We start from the raw sequence: 18,840 nt of genomic DNA, 5'->3' as shown, positions 1-18,840 counted from the left end.
AGCCAGTTCATTTATAAGCCCATCCCCCAAAATGGATAGGTAAAAATAGCAGAAACTGTATGAACCTTTCATAAGCTGACCCTATATTTCAGGGGTTGGAAAACTTTGGCTCCCGGACCATCAGGGTAAGCCGCTGGCGCATCGGGACGTTTTGTTTACTTGGAGCGTCTGCAGGCATGGAGCCCCTCAGCTCACTGTGGCTGTGGTTCGCCGTTCCCAGCCAATGCACCAGTTCCCATTGGCTGGGAACGGCAAACCGTGGCCACAAAGAGCTGAGGGGCTTCATGCCTGCAGACGCTCCAGGTAAACAAAATGACAATGCATTAGAACAGGGATTGGCTACCTTTGGCACACAGCCCGCCAGTGTAAGCACCCTGGCGGGCCGGGCTGGTTTGTTTACCTGCCATGTCTGCAGGTTCAGCTGATCGTGGCTCCCACCGGCCGCGGTTCGCTGTTCCAGTCCGCTGGGAGCTGCTGGAAGTGGTGCAGGCCGAAGGATGTGCTGGCCGCCGCTTTCCACCATCCCCGTTGGCCTGGAGCGGCGAACCATGGCCACTGAGAGCCGCGATCGGCCAAACCTGTGGACGCGGCAGGTAAACAAACCGGCCCGGCCCACCAGGGTGCTTACACTGGCTGTGTGATCCCTGTATTAGATATTCAATTCAATGATTCCATAGAGTTTAAAATCATCAGATTTTGGTGTAGACCCGTTTATGAGCCGACCCCTGCTCTTTGATGTGTCACTTTTTTTACCAAAAATATTCGGCTTATGAACGAGTATATACAGTAAGTGTTTTTTCAATTCTCAAGAAGTTAGACATTTTACTAGGCAGGCAGACTGGTACGTTTCTGCCTTGGGGACAGAGCCTTCCTCCTGCATAACAAAAAGACCTATCCTCCTCCACGCCCCTCGAGCCACAGTATGACACGAGTTTGTTGACCAGCCCCGCCCCCTGACGGTGATCGACATCTCCCCCGCAGGCATGCCCACCCAGTCCCCCTCCCCCAAACTGGAACAGCCTGGGCAGCCAGGAAAGAGATGCATGTCCCTCGCCCCCGATTTTTTTTGTGTTTCTTTTGTGTTTTTCTGCCCGGGGGGCACAAAAATATGCAGTATTTTGCTGTGTGTGCATTTCCTGATGTATCAATTGTTTCTGTAAGGAAGACATTCCCTTCTTCTGTTGTCGCACAAGCACATACAACAGGATCATTGTGGACATTGCTCCACCCATCAAGACTCAGGTTAACAATTTTACCCTCTAGACCAGTGGTGCCCAACCTTTTTGTGTGGCGGGCACCAGACGACTAGCTGCCGAGGACTGTGGCTGCCGGACAAGCAGCCGCCGAAATGCTGCCAAGAAGTAGTGTCATCAAGAGGCATCGCTGCCGAAATGCCGCCGAAAATCAGTGGCATTTCAGCGGTGACGCTTCTTGCCGTTGCTGCTTCTTGTCGGCATTTCAGCAGTTGCTTGTCTGGTGGCCAGTGGGCAGGCGCACATAGATGCCCTGGTGGGTGCCATGGCACCCGCGGGCACCATGTTGGGGACCCTGCTCTGGACCTTTTGCACACTGCTCAATTTCTCTTTCAAACACTTCATCCAGCAATTTGCCTGCGACGTGTGGACTGTATCCTGGTCTTAATGACTGAACCGTGTTAATGAAGTGTGGGTTCTCAATCATACCGAAAGGAGAGTTTGTTGCATAAAAGGAAGATCTGCCTATTTCAACTATTTATTTTTTATCACAACTGCATCTAAAATGATAGTACCATCGAGTAACAAATATATTTTTTTGCTCAAAAATGAGAGTTCAAGAATAGTCCAGAAGGAAGACAGGCAGTCCTTAAGAAAGAAGTATGAAATAAAAAAGTTTACCAACCTGAAGATCCTGCATGTTCAGACATGTTCCTTTCATCATCTTCAACGCAGCTTCCTCCTGAGAAGGAACACTTCTCATGATGTTGTTTCATTCGGGCAACCTGGTCTTGCATTTCTTTGTTGCAGTGTTTGCATTTTGCACCCATGCCTGTCTTACCCACAGGTAGAGGAACTTCATTAAAATATTCCCAAACTGGGTCTCTTTTCTGGCCTGCTGCCATTATAGCTTTTCCCTTCTAGTGAGAGAATGGTATGGTAGATCTCAAATCAATGCAGGCTACGCTCAGAAAGACCTCAGGACTTCTGGAATATGCTGCTCAAACAGTTTCACTTTTGTTTCTACTGCCTGTCCCTCCGTTCTTACATTTATCTCCAGACTTCTTCACCTTGTCCAGATCTATTCCGTCCCCAACAATCTTCTGTTCATTGAACTTTCTGAAACTTTGTACTTTTAGAGAGAAGTAAGGGATTGACTCTGTGTACACAAATTTGCAGAGGGGCGATAGGGTTAAGGTCTGTTATTTCTCTCCTCTATTTTTTTATTTTATTTATTTAAAAACATTTTTGCTGTTAACAAGCCTGTTATCTCTGACACAAATCCACAGTTTGAGAACTGCAAAACTAAGCATCTTTGATGGTATCTTCTAAGATTAACCTAAATAATCTATACAGATGCCCCTGGAATCCCATAAGAATGGGTCCCTAATCAATGAACTATTGGAACTCGTTTACAAAACTTTTCCTGAACATTACATGACTATATTGTGTCATACTATAGAATTAGAATTTATAATCTCTATTCCATGATGAGATATCTTTGAGCTATAATGTATCTTAATGAAAACTATCTTTAGATAGGTTTTTTCCTCAAAAAGCATTTTATCAAAAAAATCTTAATTTAAATAAAATCAGTTTTTGTTTTTTTTTTTATTTTTTAAAAACCACTGATTTTTATCCACCCTGAAACGAAGCAATGATGGATAAGAGGGAATGTCTTCTCCTGGATCAGTAACTGTGTAAAAGATAGGAAACAAAACATAGGAATAAATGGTCAGTGTTCACAATCAAGAGAGTTAAGTAGCAGGGTCCCCCAAAGATCTGTACTGGGACCAGTGCTGGTCATCATATTCATAAATTATCTGGGAAAAGAGATGTTTAGTGAGGTGGCAAAATTTGCAGATGATGGTAAAAAAAAAAATTACTAATTAAGTCCAGAGCTGACTTTGAAAAGTTACAAAGGAATCTAATTAAACTGGATGACTGGGCAACAAAATGGCAGATGAAATTCCGTGTTAAGTGCAAATGAATGTACATTGGAAAAAGTTATCTCAACTATACATACAAAATTATGGGGTCTAAATGAACTGTTACCATTCAAGAAAGAGATCTTGTAGTCTTTGTGGATAATTCCCTGAAAACATCCACTCAGTGTACAGCAGTAGTAAAAAAAAAAAAAAAAAAAAAAAAAAAAAAAAACTATTAGGAAAGAGATAATTAAATAGAAAATATAATGCCACTATATAAAGCCACAATATTCCCACACCTTGAATACTGTATGGAGTTCTGGTGTTGTACTTAAAGCACTGCACAGGATCTTTTCAGGGGGAATAAGACAAAACGCCACATTTATTAGTAATACGTGTATTCATTAACATTGTATTATATGCATATAATATATTACACTTACACACAAACACACTCCGTCTTGTTGTTACCAATTAGTTGCTCCCCTTAACTTCACTGGCCAGGTGAGTTAGATGGGGGAGGGGGTGGAGCCGGGCTTCTGCCGATCCGGATCGATGCTCCCATGTTGACAAGATGAGACCCGGGGTCCTCTGCAAGACACCTCACTTTTATAAGCAGCTTTCCTCTTATGCAAATCTATACCAGATTCAAACTCTGTGTCTGTGTCCATTGGTCCTTTGTGCTGCTTTCTTTTGAGTGTTGTCCCAATGCTGCAAAAAGGGTGTTTCCAAAAGAAGGTGCTTGTTTCTAACCCCCGAGGCCCTCCGTATGTCTGCTTGTCTTTAATGAGCCCACTTGACACGTTTTATTGTCCTTGGGTCTGGCTCCCAGCCCCTCTCCAACAGTTAAGGCTGTCTGGAGGTGCTGCCTTCCATGCCTTGCTCATCCACACCTCATTCATTCAACAGGGCAATTGATTAAGAGTGGGGGGGGGAGAGTTCTTGTTTTACTGCTAGCAAAAAGAAATTTTTCTTCTATCTTATTCTATCCTTAGGGGCTATAATATTATACCAAGGGCAATGCAAAGTTTCTAAATGAGGCTTTGATACAAAGTCCCATGAAAACAGAGGTCACACGTGGGTAGACCCACCACAAGGTTATATGAAGAGGCACAATGTAAAGTCATATGAAAATTATCAGAGATTTATCTACACTGGTCACCCCATCTCAAAAATGGTTTTTTAGAATTGGAAAAGGTACAGAGAAGGGCAACAAAAATGATTAGGGGGTATAGAACAGCTTTCATATGAGGAAAGATTAAAAAGACTGGGTTTATTCAGCTTAGAAAAGAGACGACTAAGGGAAGATATGATAAAAGTCTATAAAATCATGGATGGGATGGAGAAGGTGAATAGGGAAATGTTATTTTACCCCCTTCACCTAACACAAGAACTAGGGGTCACTTGATGAAATTAATAGGCAGCAGGTTTAAAACAAACAAAAGGAAGTACTTCACACAACACACAGTCAACCTGTGGAAATTCATTGTCATGGGATGTTGTTAAGTCCAAAAATACAACTGGATTCAAAAAAGAATTGGAGAGTTCCTGGAAGATAGGTTCATCAATGGCTGGATCACTTGAAATTGCCCTGTGCTGTTCATTCCCTCTGAAGCATCTGTCACTGGCCACTGTTAGAAAGTAGGTTAACGGTTTACTATGGGGCTGACAGATTCTGCAGTGGCTTCTCACTCTGAGTTGGGCAGTGTCAGAGGCTGCTGTAACAGCAGTTTACCCTGCTTGTATAGAGGAGCCAGCAGAAAAGGCGATGGCTGGTTCTGTCAGCTAATTGTGTGCTAGTTTTTTCCCAGTCTGAGAAAAGCAGTAAACTGTACATGGAAACCTTTGAAATGTTTCAGGGCAGGCTTCTGCTGTACTATTCTTTTACAGCTCCTCGGCAAACAATTCTTTAACTCTAGCATTTTTTCAAAGGATCTCATGAAGCTCCCCAATGTAGAGATAAGAATAGAGTCTCTTGGCAAGACATTAATCCCCCTTGAACTTATCTTTTTACATAAAGACCAGATAGACTGTGGCTGCTCTCTTTGAAAGACTGTAGTATGGCCTTTCAGATACCTGTCTCCTCTTTCTCCCTGCCTGGATAGGCTATCACAGTGAGTCAATTTAGAATGAAGGAATCAAATCAATCCCATGTAAATGCTCGCATGCAGCTTTCTGTATTTGATACGTTAATGTGTGCCATGAACGTCACCACCAAACTGGTGACCGCAGATCAGGTAGCAACTTTGTTTAAAAACCTGGAAAGATGACCAGGTAAAAATTCCATTTTCATTTTGGAAGAACTTTTGATACAGCAGCTTTGGGAGGGAAAAGAGGGCAAAATATTTCTCCAGGAGGAAGATTTCTGGAGACTTCATTAGATGTTTGGCAGTGTGACCGGGGAATAGATTTCTGCTCTGGGACATGGTAAGGGATAGACCAGTTAGGAGACTCATCTTCTCTCTGAGCCTCTCTGTGATGGACTTTCAGATCAGTATTCGGGATTAATATCTCTATTTTATGGGACCTTTGCACTCATACAGTGGCAAAGAGAAGGGTTCTGGAGACTTTCAGTGACTGATGCTATTGCACAAATTAAGCCTTGCAAAGGGAGAGGTTCTACCTTTGCCTGTGTCCTCCAGCTCCCTTAAACACCAAGGCATGACTCAAGAGATGATTCGCCTATCTAGTATCTTGGGGTTGTCTAACAATATATAGCATGAAATACAATTCTGCCAGTTTTAATGTATTTACTTGTTACCAAAGGACAGCCATTTGAAGACAATGCAGCTTAAACAGCTCAGCAGATGTGAGGGTGTAGGTTCTGCATAGAGCTATTTGATGTTTTACTAGGCAGCCCTGGATTCTGGTGACTTTATGACATAGGCCTACTAAATATTTACCTTCACATCAAAATTAGATCTTATTACACATTCCTACTGTTCTTCTACTAGGGCAGATGCTAGCAACTCAGGTCCCTCTGTCTTAGCCTCATCACAGCAATGAGAGAACTTGCAAAAAGTGTGGTAGTTCATGGCTTCCCTAAAATCTAAAGTGGCACATGACTTTTTAAATGGCATACTATTAATAATATAAATTTTCAGTTGATACTCTAGGCAACAGCACAGGTGATAACTATGCCTGCTAAAAGAATCTTTTTCAAACCATACTACTTTTCTCCTTTTGTGTGAGGATATTTGAGAACCTAGAGATGGTCTTGAACTGAGAAGTTGAATGTATATATCTTAATATCATATGGAGGAAGATGGGAATGAAATTGCTCTTTCCAGAGTTGCATGCTTACCTACAGGCCTCAGTTCCATTGAATTTCAAGTTGCCACCATGGTAAGCATATGAGATAATCAGAAAAAATTGCCTTGCAATCCTCTGTCCATCTCAGAGCCTTGCATCTGATTCTAATCAAGATTATGAAGCTGCCCTCATGATGCCCTCAGCATAATTAGGCAATCAGAAACTCCAGTCATTGTGGAATAACTATCTTCCAGATTCCTTATATTTTTAAAAGCAACTTTTATTTTTAACTTTAGATGCTGATTGCCTCTTTCTCACAATTCTGTTAATTGTGCTGTTAATATTAACGACTTTGGAAGTCATAATTCAGGAACATTCTCCCAGGGTATTGGTCTAAGGATTAATAGCTAATTGTCATCTCCATTGTGGACTCCCTGGGCTTTCTAGCAGAAAATAAGAATCAGATTTTCCATGTTGAGTACTCCATTGATAAAAGTAAAAATACCAAAACTGCCTGCCTCGAGGAGTTATTGAAGCTTGGTTTACGTGGAAAGCACAGTATCTTTAGAAGCATTGGGATCAAAGATATGAATCTTTTAATTCATATGCTTGTGCATTCTGGAGCACAGCATGTTGGAGAATTTACCTGTGTTCTTGTATACATATTTAGCAGAAAATCTACAGTTGTATGAAAGTAAATAGATAGGTAGCAATACATGTCTGTAAGACTTTCGTATTATTCCTGTGTGGCTTCTAGAGACAACTGGTTGTGCTGTGTATTCATGATGATCAAGATGAATATTGAAAAGCATATTGTGTGACACAATTACAGTTCAATATCAGAATTAAAAATTTTCATTTACAGCAGTGGTTCTCTCATTGTCACACTGGGGATTGCTTCTTTGGCACATTCTCTTATGGACCACATTTTGTTGGAGAGTCTCTCTCTGTCCCAATTCCACCCTTTTTACGTGGCAAATATAATGCTTGGTCAGATGACAGTAATATTTACAACACAATTAGGAGGTGAGATGAAAATAAACTCACTTCAGTGTGGTGGATAAGACACTTGGTTTATTCTCTTCTTCTCTCCTCTTGTCAATACCTTCTCATTTTGTACTTGTTCTGTTTTTAACCCTGTTCAGGGATGTAGGTCTTGGCATTTTAGTTCAGATTCTCTCTCTTCACTGCCTGTAGCAGTCATATAGCCTTGGTAAAGCCCCCTCTGCTGGAGACTCACCACCCTGCTATGTTTGTGACCATCACACTGGGGCACTTTAAACGGTGTGCTCTTAAGCTTCCTTAAGATCTTTGCAGGACAAGAACACAGAGGTTACTCAGTAGGGCTTCTAGGAAAGGAAGAACCAGATCTCTTCAGACAGAACCTGCCTCCAAAAAAGCCTACGTCTTCTCAAGGGCCAACCGCTTCAGAGACTTCATGTCACCGTCTCACCTGCATGTAAAAGAGCTGACAAATTGTTCCAGTGAAAAATTCCGAATTTTTGTTTACACACCCTCTTCCTAACTTTTTGGTTGTTGATGCTCTCAACAAGCGCAGCAGATATCATTCCAGGGCATCATTTTATGATGGACCCAAAAATGCACAGATGTCTTTGATTGCAAGAGCTACTCTTTCACGATGCTACAGTACAAGATTGCAAATTACCAAGCTGTAAAATGTAATCACATCAACTACAGCAAATATAATTTATTGAATATCTGTCCACTTGGAACATCAAGAACCGACCAGTGGAACGCGATCATCACTAAGGATCAGCTCATGACAAGGGTCTTGGCTACTGTTCAGACCACTGTAGAGGACCTTCCCTTTGACATACGTAAGCTCTTCAATGAGTATACTGATTAGTCTTTGCCACACCCTCAAGGGTTCAAGGTCCACACTGCTCACTTTGGATCTACACACCTGTGCAAAAGAGTTAGCAGGTCACAGATGGCTCAGAGATCCTGACCAGTCTAATTCCGTACCTTCCATCGGCCTACTGAGCCACCCAAGAAGAAATCTAGTTATCAGAAAAGTAATCCGTCTTCTGTATTGATTACGACTACCCAGCCTTCCTCCGCTGGTCATCCATTTTGATGTTTTTGGTTGAGGCTCTGGAACAGCCCCAACGTCAGATTCTATCCGATCTCAAGCTACTTTCATGGCACTGTTAAAAACATGTACCAGTTGCAGAAATTTTGCAGAGCTGCCATTTAGGCTTCCATTCATACTGTCTCCAAACATTATACTTTAGTGTATGCCTCTAGAGCAGATGTGCCTCTCAGCACTGCAGTTCTGCCATCGGTCTTAGAATCTTCTCCGAAGCTTCCGCCTTCTTCAGGAAATATTGCTTGGGAGTCACCTGGAGTGGCAGACCTAAAGGGACATTATTTGAAAAAGGAGAGGTTATTTACCTTGTACAGTAACTGGAGTTCTTTGAGATGTTTGACCCTATGAGTGCTGCTCCACTACCTGCTTTCCATCCCCTCTGCTTTGAACTCTTGTATTGTGAGAGTTTGTAGAGGAGAAGGAACTGAGGGGTGATTCATTCACATGGCTCTATATCTCCTCAGTATGGGGTATGAGGATGCCTGGAGAGCACGCATGGGCCAAAAAGGCACTGCTGCCAAAAATCTGCTATCAAAGGTGCATGGAATACATGTGCACCTGAAGTGAAGTGCCCATAGGGACAAATATCTTGAACTCCACTTACTGTACGGCGTAAGTAACCTCGCCTTTCCCATATCACTATTAAATCCACAGACTGCTTTTATATCCCACCTCGCTACTGACAGTACCCATGGCAAAAAAAATCCCAGTGTCCTGCTATGACACAACATACACAACTCTGTGTTGAAATGATGCAGACTGGGAACCTGTAGGTACAGATACCTAACCTTTGACAACGCACATGGCAAGGATTTTGACCCAGATTTCTTCATAGCAGTGTCACAGCTCTGTAATGTGCTTTAAACAAATTCCCAGGTCTCTTCATATCACAATCACAGCTCTTCCAAACTGTTCCAACTTGTTCCTCCACCATTTAATATGCTCACCTAACACAGTGAATGCAGCTGGAGTAATTTCCAGTAACTGTTCCCAGCTTTTAAGATTGTGTTAGATTAAGATTGTTAAAATTGTGTGGACGTTTACCTTAATACTGTATGTCCTGGTTTTCAGAAGTTTGACTTGCTGTTCTGGAAGGGCCCACACTATCACTGGGCACCCTTAACTCTGCATTAATGATAACCTTTTTGCCATTTAATTTTTCTGTACTCATGTTTCTTATCTCTTGCCTCTGGATTTCAATTTAGAGGGTCTGGTGGGGGGTTGGGAGTAACTAGTTCCTCTTATGCCTGCATTCACAGTTCATAGTATGTGTCCCAGGATGAGGCTTTTAAGGGAATTGGGGCTCAGCTTCACCCTGTGCTGGGCTTAGCTCACATTTCCAGGTCCCAGAAGTCACATGGTAGAAAGTTGAGAGTAGGCCTGGTGGGATATAAAGGGCAAACTGAGATTAGGAAGAAGTGGGGCTCTCCTTTAGCCTCCAAGCAGACAGCCTGAGTATGCAACCCTGCAGGGAGCAGGCTGAGAAGGCTGGAAGTCAGTATGGTGGAGGAAGGCTCCAGCAGAAGGGAGCAGAAAGGCAGATGACCTGGGGAGCCAAGAGGGAGTAGATACACTCTTATTTGCATGAGAATTGTTTATGTACGTTAACTCTTATCTTCCTCCTCTTTCTCAGAGAACCCAAGCTGCATTGCAAGCAGTGAATGCTGTGCAGTCTGGAGCCCTAGCCCTTACAGGTGCTCCTGCTACTGAGGGTGGACTCCTTCCAGGTCAAAGTTCTGTTCTCCGAATTATTGTTGAAAACCTTTTCTACCCTGTCACTTTGGAAGTGCTGTATCAGGTAACCAGGTGTGGGGAGAGGAAACAAATGGTTATTAAATACTATCTATAATGCTAGTGTAAATCCAGTAATGCTTTGTCTCGAAATTGTACTTTGGGTGCTCAACTTGTATGAGGATAGCCACTTCAAGACGAACTGTAGTCAATTATTATAGAACCATATTTGAATGGATTTAATTCAAAATGGCAAATTTATTCTTTGTTCTTACTAGTGACACTTCCATGCCTTCTTTTGATCCTCCTGCTTCTTTGGATAAGGACTTCTAAACAGCATGTTGAGGAAGAAACAGCAAAACTGGAATGCTTTGTTAGCTTTTTTGCCAATTTTTTTGATAGTTCATACCTGGGCATACAGTTGCTCCTAAGAATTTATGTAAATATTCGGTTTCATTATCATTTTTTGGACGGTCAGACTGACATAATTTTATTTTAGTTGCAATGTTTACCTATAAATAACCTAATTTATATGGATTTGAAGGAAGTGTGTGTTCTAGAGACTGTATACTTAGCCCCTGGGCAAGGGGAAGTGCTTTATCAGCAGCAACCCCCTGGTTAATTTTAAGATGCGTGATGAAAAGACTGTAATAGAGATTCCTGTTCTGTCCTTTACCAAAGATGATGGCTGTAGTGTAGGAACCATAAGCTTGGGAGGCTTAAAAAATAGGCGAGTGGTTAGGGTGAGCAGTCATAGGTAAGGCTATGTGTTAGTCACAGATATTTTTACTAAAAGTCACGGACAAATCATGGGCCCTAAACAAAAATTCATGACCCGTGACCTGTCCATGACTTGTACTAAAAATACCTGCCCTGACTAAAACTTGGGTGAGGGGTCATGCGTGCTGGAGGTGGCGGGGGTGGGGAGCGTGGGCAGTCCGGGGGCGCTGTGTATGTGCTGGGGGAGGTGGCCCAGGACCGCCACTGATACTGGGGGAGGAAAGGGTGTGTGGCTGGGCTGGCAGGGGCTTCCTACCTGGCTTCGTGTCATTAGAGCTCCTAGGCGGTGGGGACAGGGGCTCCGCTTCTCCTGCCACAAGCACCAGCTTCTGCAGCTCCCATTGGCAGGAAACCGCAGCCAATGGGAGCTGCGGGGGTGGGGCCTGCAGGCAGCACGGAGACCCTCCACTGCCTAGGAGCTGCACGGGGGCCATGCCAGTGGGATCTGGGGAGGGCCCCCCCCAGGGTAAGCACCGCCCCCCAGGGTAAGCACCGCCCCGCCCCCCCCCGCGTAAGCACCCCCTCTCCCAGGGTAAGCACCGCCCCCCTCCCCTGCACTCCCCAACTCCCTGCCCCTAGCCCTGAGCCCCCTCCCACATACCCAAACTGCTGCTACTGTCCCAGGGGCTGCCCAGCTCAGGCAGCCCCTGAGCCAGCACCAGACACTGCAGAAGTCACAGAAAGTCACGGAATTCATGACTTCTGTGATCTCCATGACACTCTCAGCCTTAGCCATAGGTTTTTGGTTGACCATATTGACAATGGATTCAGCCCTTCCTTTTCATTCTAATGTTTAAAAGACTAGTCCATGTTCTTGCCTCCATTCTCGATTACTGTTACCCATATTGCTGACCCCCAGTTGATCCAGAGATCAGCAACCACGTTATTTTCCTCATCTGTTGACCAGATTGTTGCTTTTCCTTCTAACTAGCCCTATGGGTTTCTCCACATCCAATGTATATGTTTAAGTTTATTGTCCATGCCTTCAAGGCCCTCCACAACTCTGCTCACACTTGGATCTAGTGTTTTGTTGCATTCCTCCTTGCTGTTCATGTTCTTCCAACAACATTCCCTTTCTTCCTTCCACTCCCCTTTCTGCTCTCTCACATGCAGTGTCGTATGCATGGATATTCTCCAATTCCAGTGTGTTCCCCACATTCTTCTTATTCAGGTCCTTTATTATTACTATTATTTTTTGGTTACTGTAGCACCAAGGAGGACCAGTCAGCAACCAGGACCCCATTATACTAAGCTCTGTACAAACACAGAACAAAAAGATGGTCCCTGCCCCGAGGAGCTTACAACACAAGTATAAGACAAGAGATGACAAAGAGTGAAGTGGAGAGAGGGGAAAACTTGTGTTCAGTTTCTCCTTCTACTGAGTCTTACAGTGGATTTTTTTTGTCTTTCTATGTCTTCTAAGCTATCAGAGGCAGGGATATCGTCTTGTACACACTGATTACTCTTGATAAATAAATTATATAGCATTTTGAGCTTCACATCTCATGGACAGTTATTTTTGTGGTTTCAAAAATAAAGTGAGATGTTTAGAAGAGATCTTCAGTTACTGAACCCGTAGAATTCATCCAGCTTTGCACCTAGTACTTCAAGCTGTCATAGAATCATAGAAGATTAGGGTTGGAAGAGACCTCAGGAAGTCATCTAGTCCAACGCCCTGCTCAAAGCAGGACCAACCCCAGCTAAATCGTCCCAGCCAGGGCTTTGTCAAGCCGGGCCTTAAGAACCTCTAAGGATGAAGATTTCACCACCTCCCTAGGGAACCCAGTCCAGTGCTTCACCACCCTCCTAGTCAAATAGTGTTTCCTAATACCCAGCTGAGACCTCCCGCACTGCAACTTGAGACCATTGCTCCTTGTTCTGCCATCACTGAGAACAACTGAGCTCCATCCTCTTTGGAACCCACCTTCAGGTAGAGGAAGGCTGCTGTCAATCCCCCCATATTCTTCTCTGCTGCAGACTAAACAAGCCCAGTTCCATCAGCCTCTCTTCATAAGTCATGTGCCCCAGCCCCCTGATCATTTTCATTGCCCTCCGCTGGATTCTCTCCAATTTGTCCACATCCTTTCTGTAGTGGTGGTGGGGGGGGGGGGGGCGGAAACTGGATGCTGTACTCCAGATTTGGCCTCACCAGTGCCAAATAGAGGGGAATAATTACTTCTCTTGATCTGCTGGCAGTGCTCCTACTAATGCAGCCCAATATGCCGTTAGCCTTCTTGGCAACAAGGGCACGTTGCTGACTCATATCCAGCCTCTGATCCACAGTAATCCCCAGGTCCTTTTCTGCAGAACTGCTGCTTAGCCAGTCAGTCCCCAGCCTGTAGCGGTGCATGGGATTCCTCCATCCTAAGTGTAGGATTCTGCATTTGTCCTTGTTGAACCTCATCAGATTTCTTTTGGACCAATCCTCCAATTTGTCTAGGTCACTCTGGATCCTATCCTTACCCTCCAGCATATCTGCCTCTCCCCCCCAGCTTAGTGGCATCTGCGAACTTGCTGAGGGTGCAATCCATCCCATCATCCTCAAAGACAGCTTGTGAATCCCTGCTCTCAACTGCTTTGTGAAACTCCACTTTTCAAACCAAAACTCCCATGTATTGCAGCATCTCTGGAGGTCTAGAACAAAGGCCCTTCTCTTTATGCCAGTTCTGAGCAAGATCTGTGGCATGTAGCTTGACAGACAGTGACTCTTGCTCTTGGAGAGAATTACCTTTTGATTTTTTTTGGCAGGGAGGAAGTTAGTGGCTAGTAGAAAATATATTTTATGAACTTGTCTCCAAAACATGTATTCTGATAGAACTGAATTATTTTGTTAATTTCTAATATTAAATTTATTCTTGGAAAAACAGTATCTCAAGAGCTAAAATTGTGTACTGTAGCTGAATTTTTCAGATAGTTTTAAAGTTCTAAATTATTTTTCTCTATTTATTTATTTTTAAGATTTTCTCCAAGTTTGGAACTGTCTTGAAGATTATCACCTTCACAAAGAACAATCAGTTTCAGGCCTTGCTTCAGTATGCTGATCCAATGAATGCAAATTATGCCAAAATGGTAAGCATAAAGATGTACTTCTGACCTATTTAGTCTATATAAAATAAATTACAAAAACGTTCTTTACATGTAAATGGTTTTGCTATGAGCTGCCCTAGTATTAGGGTTTCTTGACACTCTAGTAATACTTAAATTCTCTTACTGCTCAAGTAGCTTTGGGGTTTTGTAATTATGTTCTAGAGAATGATTTGGTGAACCTCAGTACTTTTACTACTAATTATGTATTACTGGTCTTGAATAATTTCACCTGTCTACCTGGTCGCAGGTTAAGGCTAGTACTCCTCGCTTAACGTTGTAGTTATGTTCCTGAAAAATGTGACTTTAAGTGAATCCAATTTCCCCATAAGAATTTATGTAAATACGGGGGGCTGGGTTCCAGGGAAATTTTTTTCACCAGACAAACATATATATGCGCCCTCAAGGGTTAACACGTTGTTAATGTAGCCTCACACTCTACAAGGCACTCTACAAGGGAGGGGAGACAGAATGGCAGACAGAGACACATACCCTGTGTGTGGGAGAGAGGGAGAGATGCACATTACCCCTTTAAGTATGCTGACCCCACTCTAAGCACATTGCCTTTAAAAAAAAAAAAAAAAAAATTAGGAAGTTGCTGCGGCCAGCAAGCTCTTGCCGTCCTGAGCCCTGTCTTGTCCCCATCCTGCTCTATATGGAGAAGGGGTAAGCAGGCCCTGACATTAGCCCCCCTCTTCCTCCCTCCCCTGCACTGCATGCAAGGAAGCTCCCGGGAGCAGCTCCAAGGCAGAGGGCAGGAGCAGCACATGGCAGTGGGGGGAGGGACAGCTGAACTGCCGGCAACTGGTAGTCTGCTGGGCGGCTGCTGCACTGGGAATTTAGGGGAGGGGAAGCTAATAGGGGGGCTGCCGGTCCATCCTGGTTCCAAGCCCCTACCAGCTAGCTGCAACGGGCTGCTCTTCCTGCAAGCAGTGGACAAAGCAGGCGGCTGCCAAACAACGTTATAAGGGAGCATTACACAACTTTAAATGAGCATGTTCCCTAATTGATCAGCAATGAAACAACGTTAACCGGGACCGACTTTAAGTGCGGAGTTACTGTACACTGCTAGTATTCCTTCTAGTTACAGGAAATAGATGCTGGTGGTGGGGGAATTTAAATTTTTCACTTGCTATCTCGGGTTTAAAAAGGTATCTGCTTACTGTAGGTATCTAGAACAGGAGTACTTGTGGCACCTTAGAGACTAACAAATTTATTTGAGCATAAGCTTTCGTGAGCTACAGCCTACTTCATCAGATGCATGTAGTGGAAAATACAGTAGGAACGCGCACGCACACACACACCATGAACTAATGGGTGTTACTATACACACTATAAGGAGAGTGATCAGTTAAGGTGAGCTTTTATCAGCAGGAGAGAAAAAAAAACTGTAGTGGTAATGAAAATGGCCCATTTCCAGCAATTGACAAGGAGATATGAGGAACTGTAGGGGGGGAAATAAGCATGGGGAAATAGTTTTACTTTGTGTAATGGTCCATCCACTCCCAGTCTTTGTTCAAGCCTAATTTAATGATGTCCAATTTGCAAATTAATTCCAATTCAGCAGTCTCTCGTTGGACTCTGTTTTTGAAGTTTTTTGTTGTTGTAATATTGCGACTTTTAGGTCTGTAATCGAGTGGCCAGGGAGACTGAAGTGTTCTCTAACTGGTTTTTGAATGTTATAATTCTTGACGTCTGATTTGTATCCATTTATTCTTTTACGTAGAGACTGTCTGCTTTGGCCAGTTATAGGTATATAGTTTGGAAGAAAATATGAAAGCATCTACACGAGTCATCAGTTTTAAGTACCAGATTGTATTTCTAAAGAACGTTTAAATCACTTTGTTTCAATTTAACAAAAATCTTTCTATGATCATGAAAACTGGCAACTAATGTATCTAGTACCGGGGTAGGCAACCTTTCAGAAGTGGTGTGCCGAGTCTTCATTCATTCACTCTAATTTAAGGTTTCGTGTGCCGGTAATACATTTTAACGTTTTTAGAAGGTCTCTTTCTATCAGTCTATATTATATAACTAAACTATTGTATGTAAAGTAAACAAGGTTTTCAAAATGTTTAAGAAGCTTCATTTAAAATTAAATTAAAATGCTGATCTTATGCCTCCAGCCTGCTCAGCTCGTTGCCAGCCTGGGGTTCTGTTCACCTAGACTGGCAGCGGGCTGAGTAGGGCCTGCGGCCGGGGCCCCAGACCTGGGGGTGGGTGTTTCAGGGGTCAGAGCAGAGGGCTGGGGGAGGGGGTTCAGGGCAGAAGGCTGGTGTGTGTGTGGGAGGGGTTCAGGGATCAGGGCAGAGGGCTGGTGTGTGTGTGGGGTGTAGGGCAGAAGGCTGGGTGTGTGTTGGGGTGTGGGGGGTTCAGGGCAGAGGGCTGGAGGTATGGGGGTGCAGAGCATAAGGCTGAGGGGGGTTCAGGGCAGAGGGATGGGGCTGTGGGGGTGCAGGGCAGAAGGCTGGGTGTGAGTTGGGGTGTGGGGGGTTCAGGGCAGAGGTATGGGGGTGCAGGGCAGAAGGCTGAGTTTGGGGGAGGGTTCAGGGAAGAGGAATGGGGCTGTGAGGGTGCAGGGCAGAAGGCTGGGTGTGTGTTGGGGTAGGGGGGTTCAGGGCAGAGGGCTGAGTGTGTGTGTGTGGGGGGGGGGGGGGGTCAGGGCAGAGGGCTAGGGTGCTCGGCTCGTGGGGTTGCTCCCAGTCCCCTGACCTGAGCGGCTCATGGCAGGGGGCTGGAAGGGATATGCCCTGTTCCACCCCCTTCCCTCAGGCCCCATTCCTACCTCTTCTCTGCCTGCTCTACGGAGCAAGGAGCATGCTGCCACTTGTCCCCCTCCCCCTCGCAAGGGCCATCAGCTGATCGGCCTGGGATGGAGAGGAGGCGGGGCAGGAAAGCACCATGCTGGGAGAAGAAGCGGGGGAGGGGGGAAGCTTGGCTGCTGCAGAACCAAGCTTCTGCCTCCTGCCCCCGCAGAGGAGAGCGGTGGGCGGGGGCGCTGAGTGGAGCTGGGGGCCGCGTCAGGGGAGCTGCATGCCACTCAGAATCAGCTCGTGTGCCATGGTTGGCCCGCGTGCCGTAGGTTGCTGACCCCTGATCTAGTAGTTTTTCAGCAAAGCCAACATGAGGTAGGTATATAGTCTTTTTCAAAAACCTTTAAAACCATTGTCCTTGTAATTACAAATCAGTACTGTTCTATAAAAATAAATAATTTCAGTGAAATTTCGTGTTCCTTATAATGTTGGCTCAAAGACCTGTAAATCTGGCTCCTAATTCCTTTTAGTAGACTATAATACAGGCAAAGATGACCAGCTAATAAACTGCATGTGGTTCAAGCACAGGTTTTTGGGGAGGCCTGTGATGATGATTGAAGAATAATAATAATAATAATAATTAATAAATAAATAATCTGGCATCATAGGTGAAGAACTTGTGGCTTGTCTTCCCCAATCTTTCATCAGTTTGATCAGCACCTGCACCCTAACAATGAGTGCCAAAGACCTGCATTAATTTTTTTGATACAAAAAGAAATAAGTTTGCAATTACTTGAATAATTTACATTTTTTTATAACTGATCCCCAGTCCATATACTGCCTGCTGATTCCAAAATCTGTCAAACTTTTCTTACCTGTAATTAACCCCATCATTTTAATGAGTAGGAAGAGAAGGAATAAGGGAAAAGTACATTTAGTTTCTGTATGCGTCATGTTGGCTTTGCTGAAAAATACTAGGTTTCATGATCCTAGAAAGATTTTTGTTAAATTGAAACAAAGTGATTTAAATGTTATTTAGAAATACAATCTGGTACTTAAATTCTATGGAAAATAGCACAAAACTGATGACTCGTGTAGATGCTTTCATATTTTCTTCCAAAGCTACCTATTTGGCTTCTAAACATGTACAACCCTACACTTACCTCCACATTGTAGTATTACGTCACTAAACAAGGGAACAAAACCGTGGGCATGTTTAGTTTTGCAAATAAATGACCCGTGAAAGTGGAAAAAACAGTCATTGTCTTAATTTGGGGTGGAGATATAAACCTTCAAAATACTTCTCTAAGATGGATCTTTCTTTGGGTTGCCATTATAAAACATTGAGTGATTTTCCCCATTTCCCTGTTTCTCATAATGTGAGCTTTCTTTCACTGTATTTCCTTCATGTTGACCCTGTCATTGCTTAGATACAAGCTGCACAAACAAGATATGCAATAAACTAAGGAGCAGACAAAATAGCAATGGATACCATAGTGATAGTCTTTTATAAGAAAGACGCCTCTAGCTTTCTCCTGGACACAGCTAATAATTCCCTCTATATATCTATTTAATTTCTAGCATGTATAGTAGATTTGACTACTCGAGCACCATGTTAAAGAAAATTAATATGTAAACAAAGAAACAAGCATCCAAAATAAAATATTCTGTGGCTTTTATTTTTGAAGGAATGGATCATTCCTTTAAGGGGGTGATGAGTGAGAGAGTAGGTGACCAAATATTCATAATTTGGTAGAGTGGGCAATATAATACCGTATCTAGCATGGAACTTAAGTCCTTGCCCTCATTTTATTTATTTGCTAGGTAAAAGTTTTTGTCAGTAGGCATATAGTCATTTTGTAGCTTGCTGGATTCTGAATTGTTGCACATTAAGAAATTTGACCTTGCTGTCACATTTTTAATATGATGATCTGTTAAATTTGAATCTGCTACAAGAAATTGATCTAGTCCAGTATTTTTCTGTATTCCTTTTCCTGCTATTGCAGACT

At 43.6% G+C, this 18,840-nt stretch overlaps 2 protein-coding genes across 5 annotated transcripts in view; one reads left to right on the top strand and one right to left on the bottom strand.

Annotated features, from left to right (window-relative positions):
• SNX30 (sorting nexin family member 30) overlaps positions 1–18,840 on the bottom strand; it is a 582,715-nt gene that overhangs the window by 451,285 nt on the left and 112,590 nt on the right. The gene's annotated exons all lie outside the window — the stretch shown is intronic.
• PTBP3 (polypyrimidine tract binding protein 3) overlaps positions 1–18,840 on the top strand; it is a 106,637-nt gene that overhangs the window by 57,515 nt on the left and 30,282 nt on the right. For all 4 annotated transcript variants that reach the window (XM_065550557.1, XM_042850385.2, XM_024112568.3 and 1 more), the window contains 2 exons: positions 10,117–10,281; positions 13,953–14,063. In XM_065550557.1, the coding sequence (XP_065406629.1) occupies positions 10,117–10,281; positions 13,953–14,063 (276 nt within the window). The remainder of the gene's footprint in view (positions 1–10,116; positions 10,282–13,952; positions 14,064–18,840) is intronic.

This window comes from Chrysemys picta, chromosome 6, assembly GCF_011386835.1.
Source record: "Chrysemys picta bellii isolate R12L10 chromosome 6, ASM1138683v2, whole genome shotgun sequence".
Classification (NCBI taxonomy): Eukaryota; Metazoa; Chordata; order Testudines; family Emydidae; genus Chrysemys; species Chrysemys picta.
This window is presented reverse-complemented; position numbering and strand designations above follow the sequence as displayed.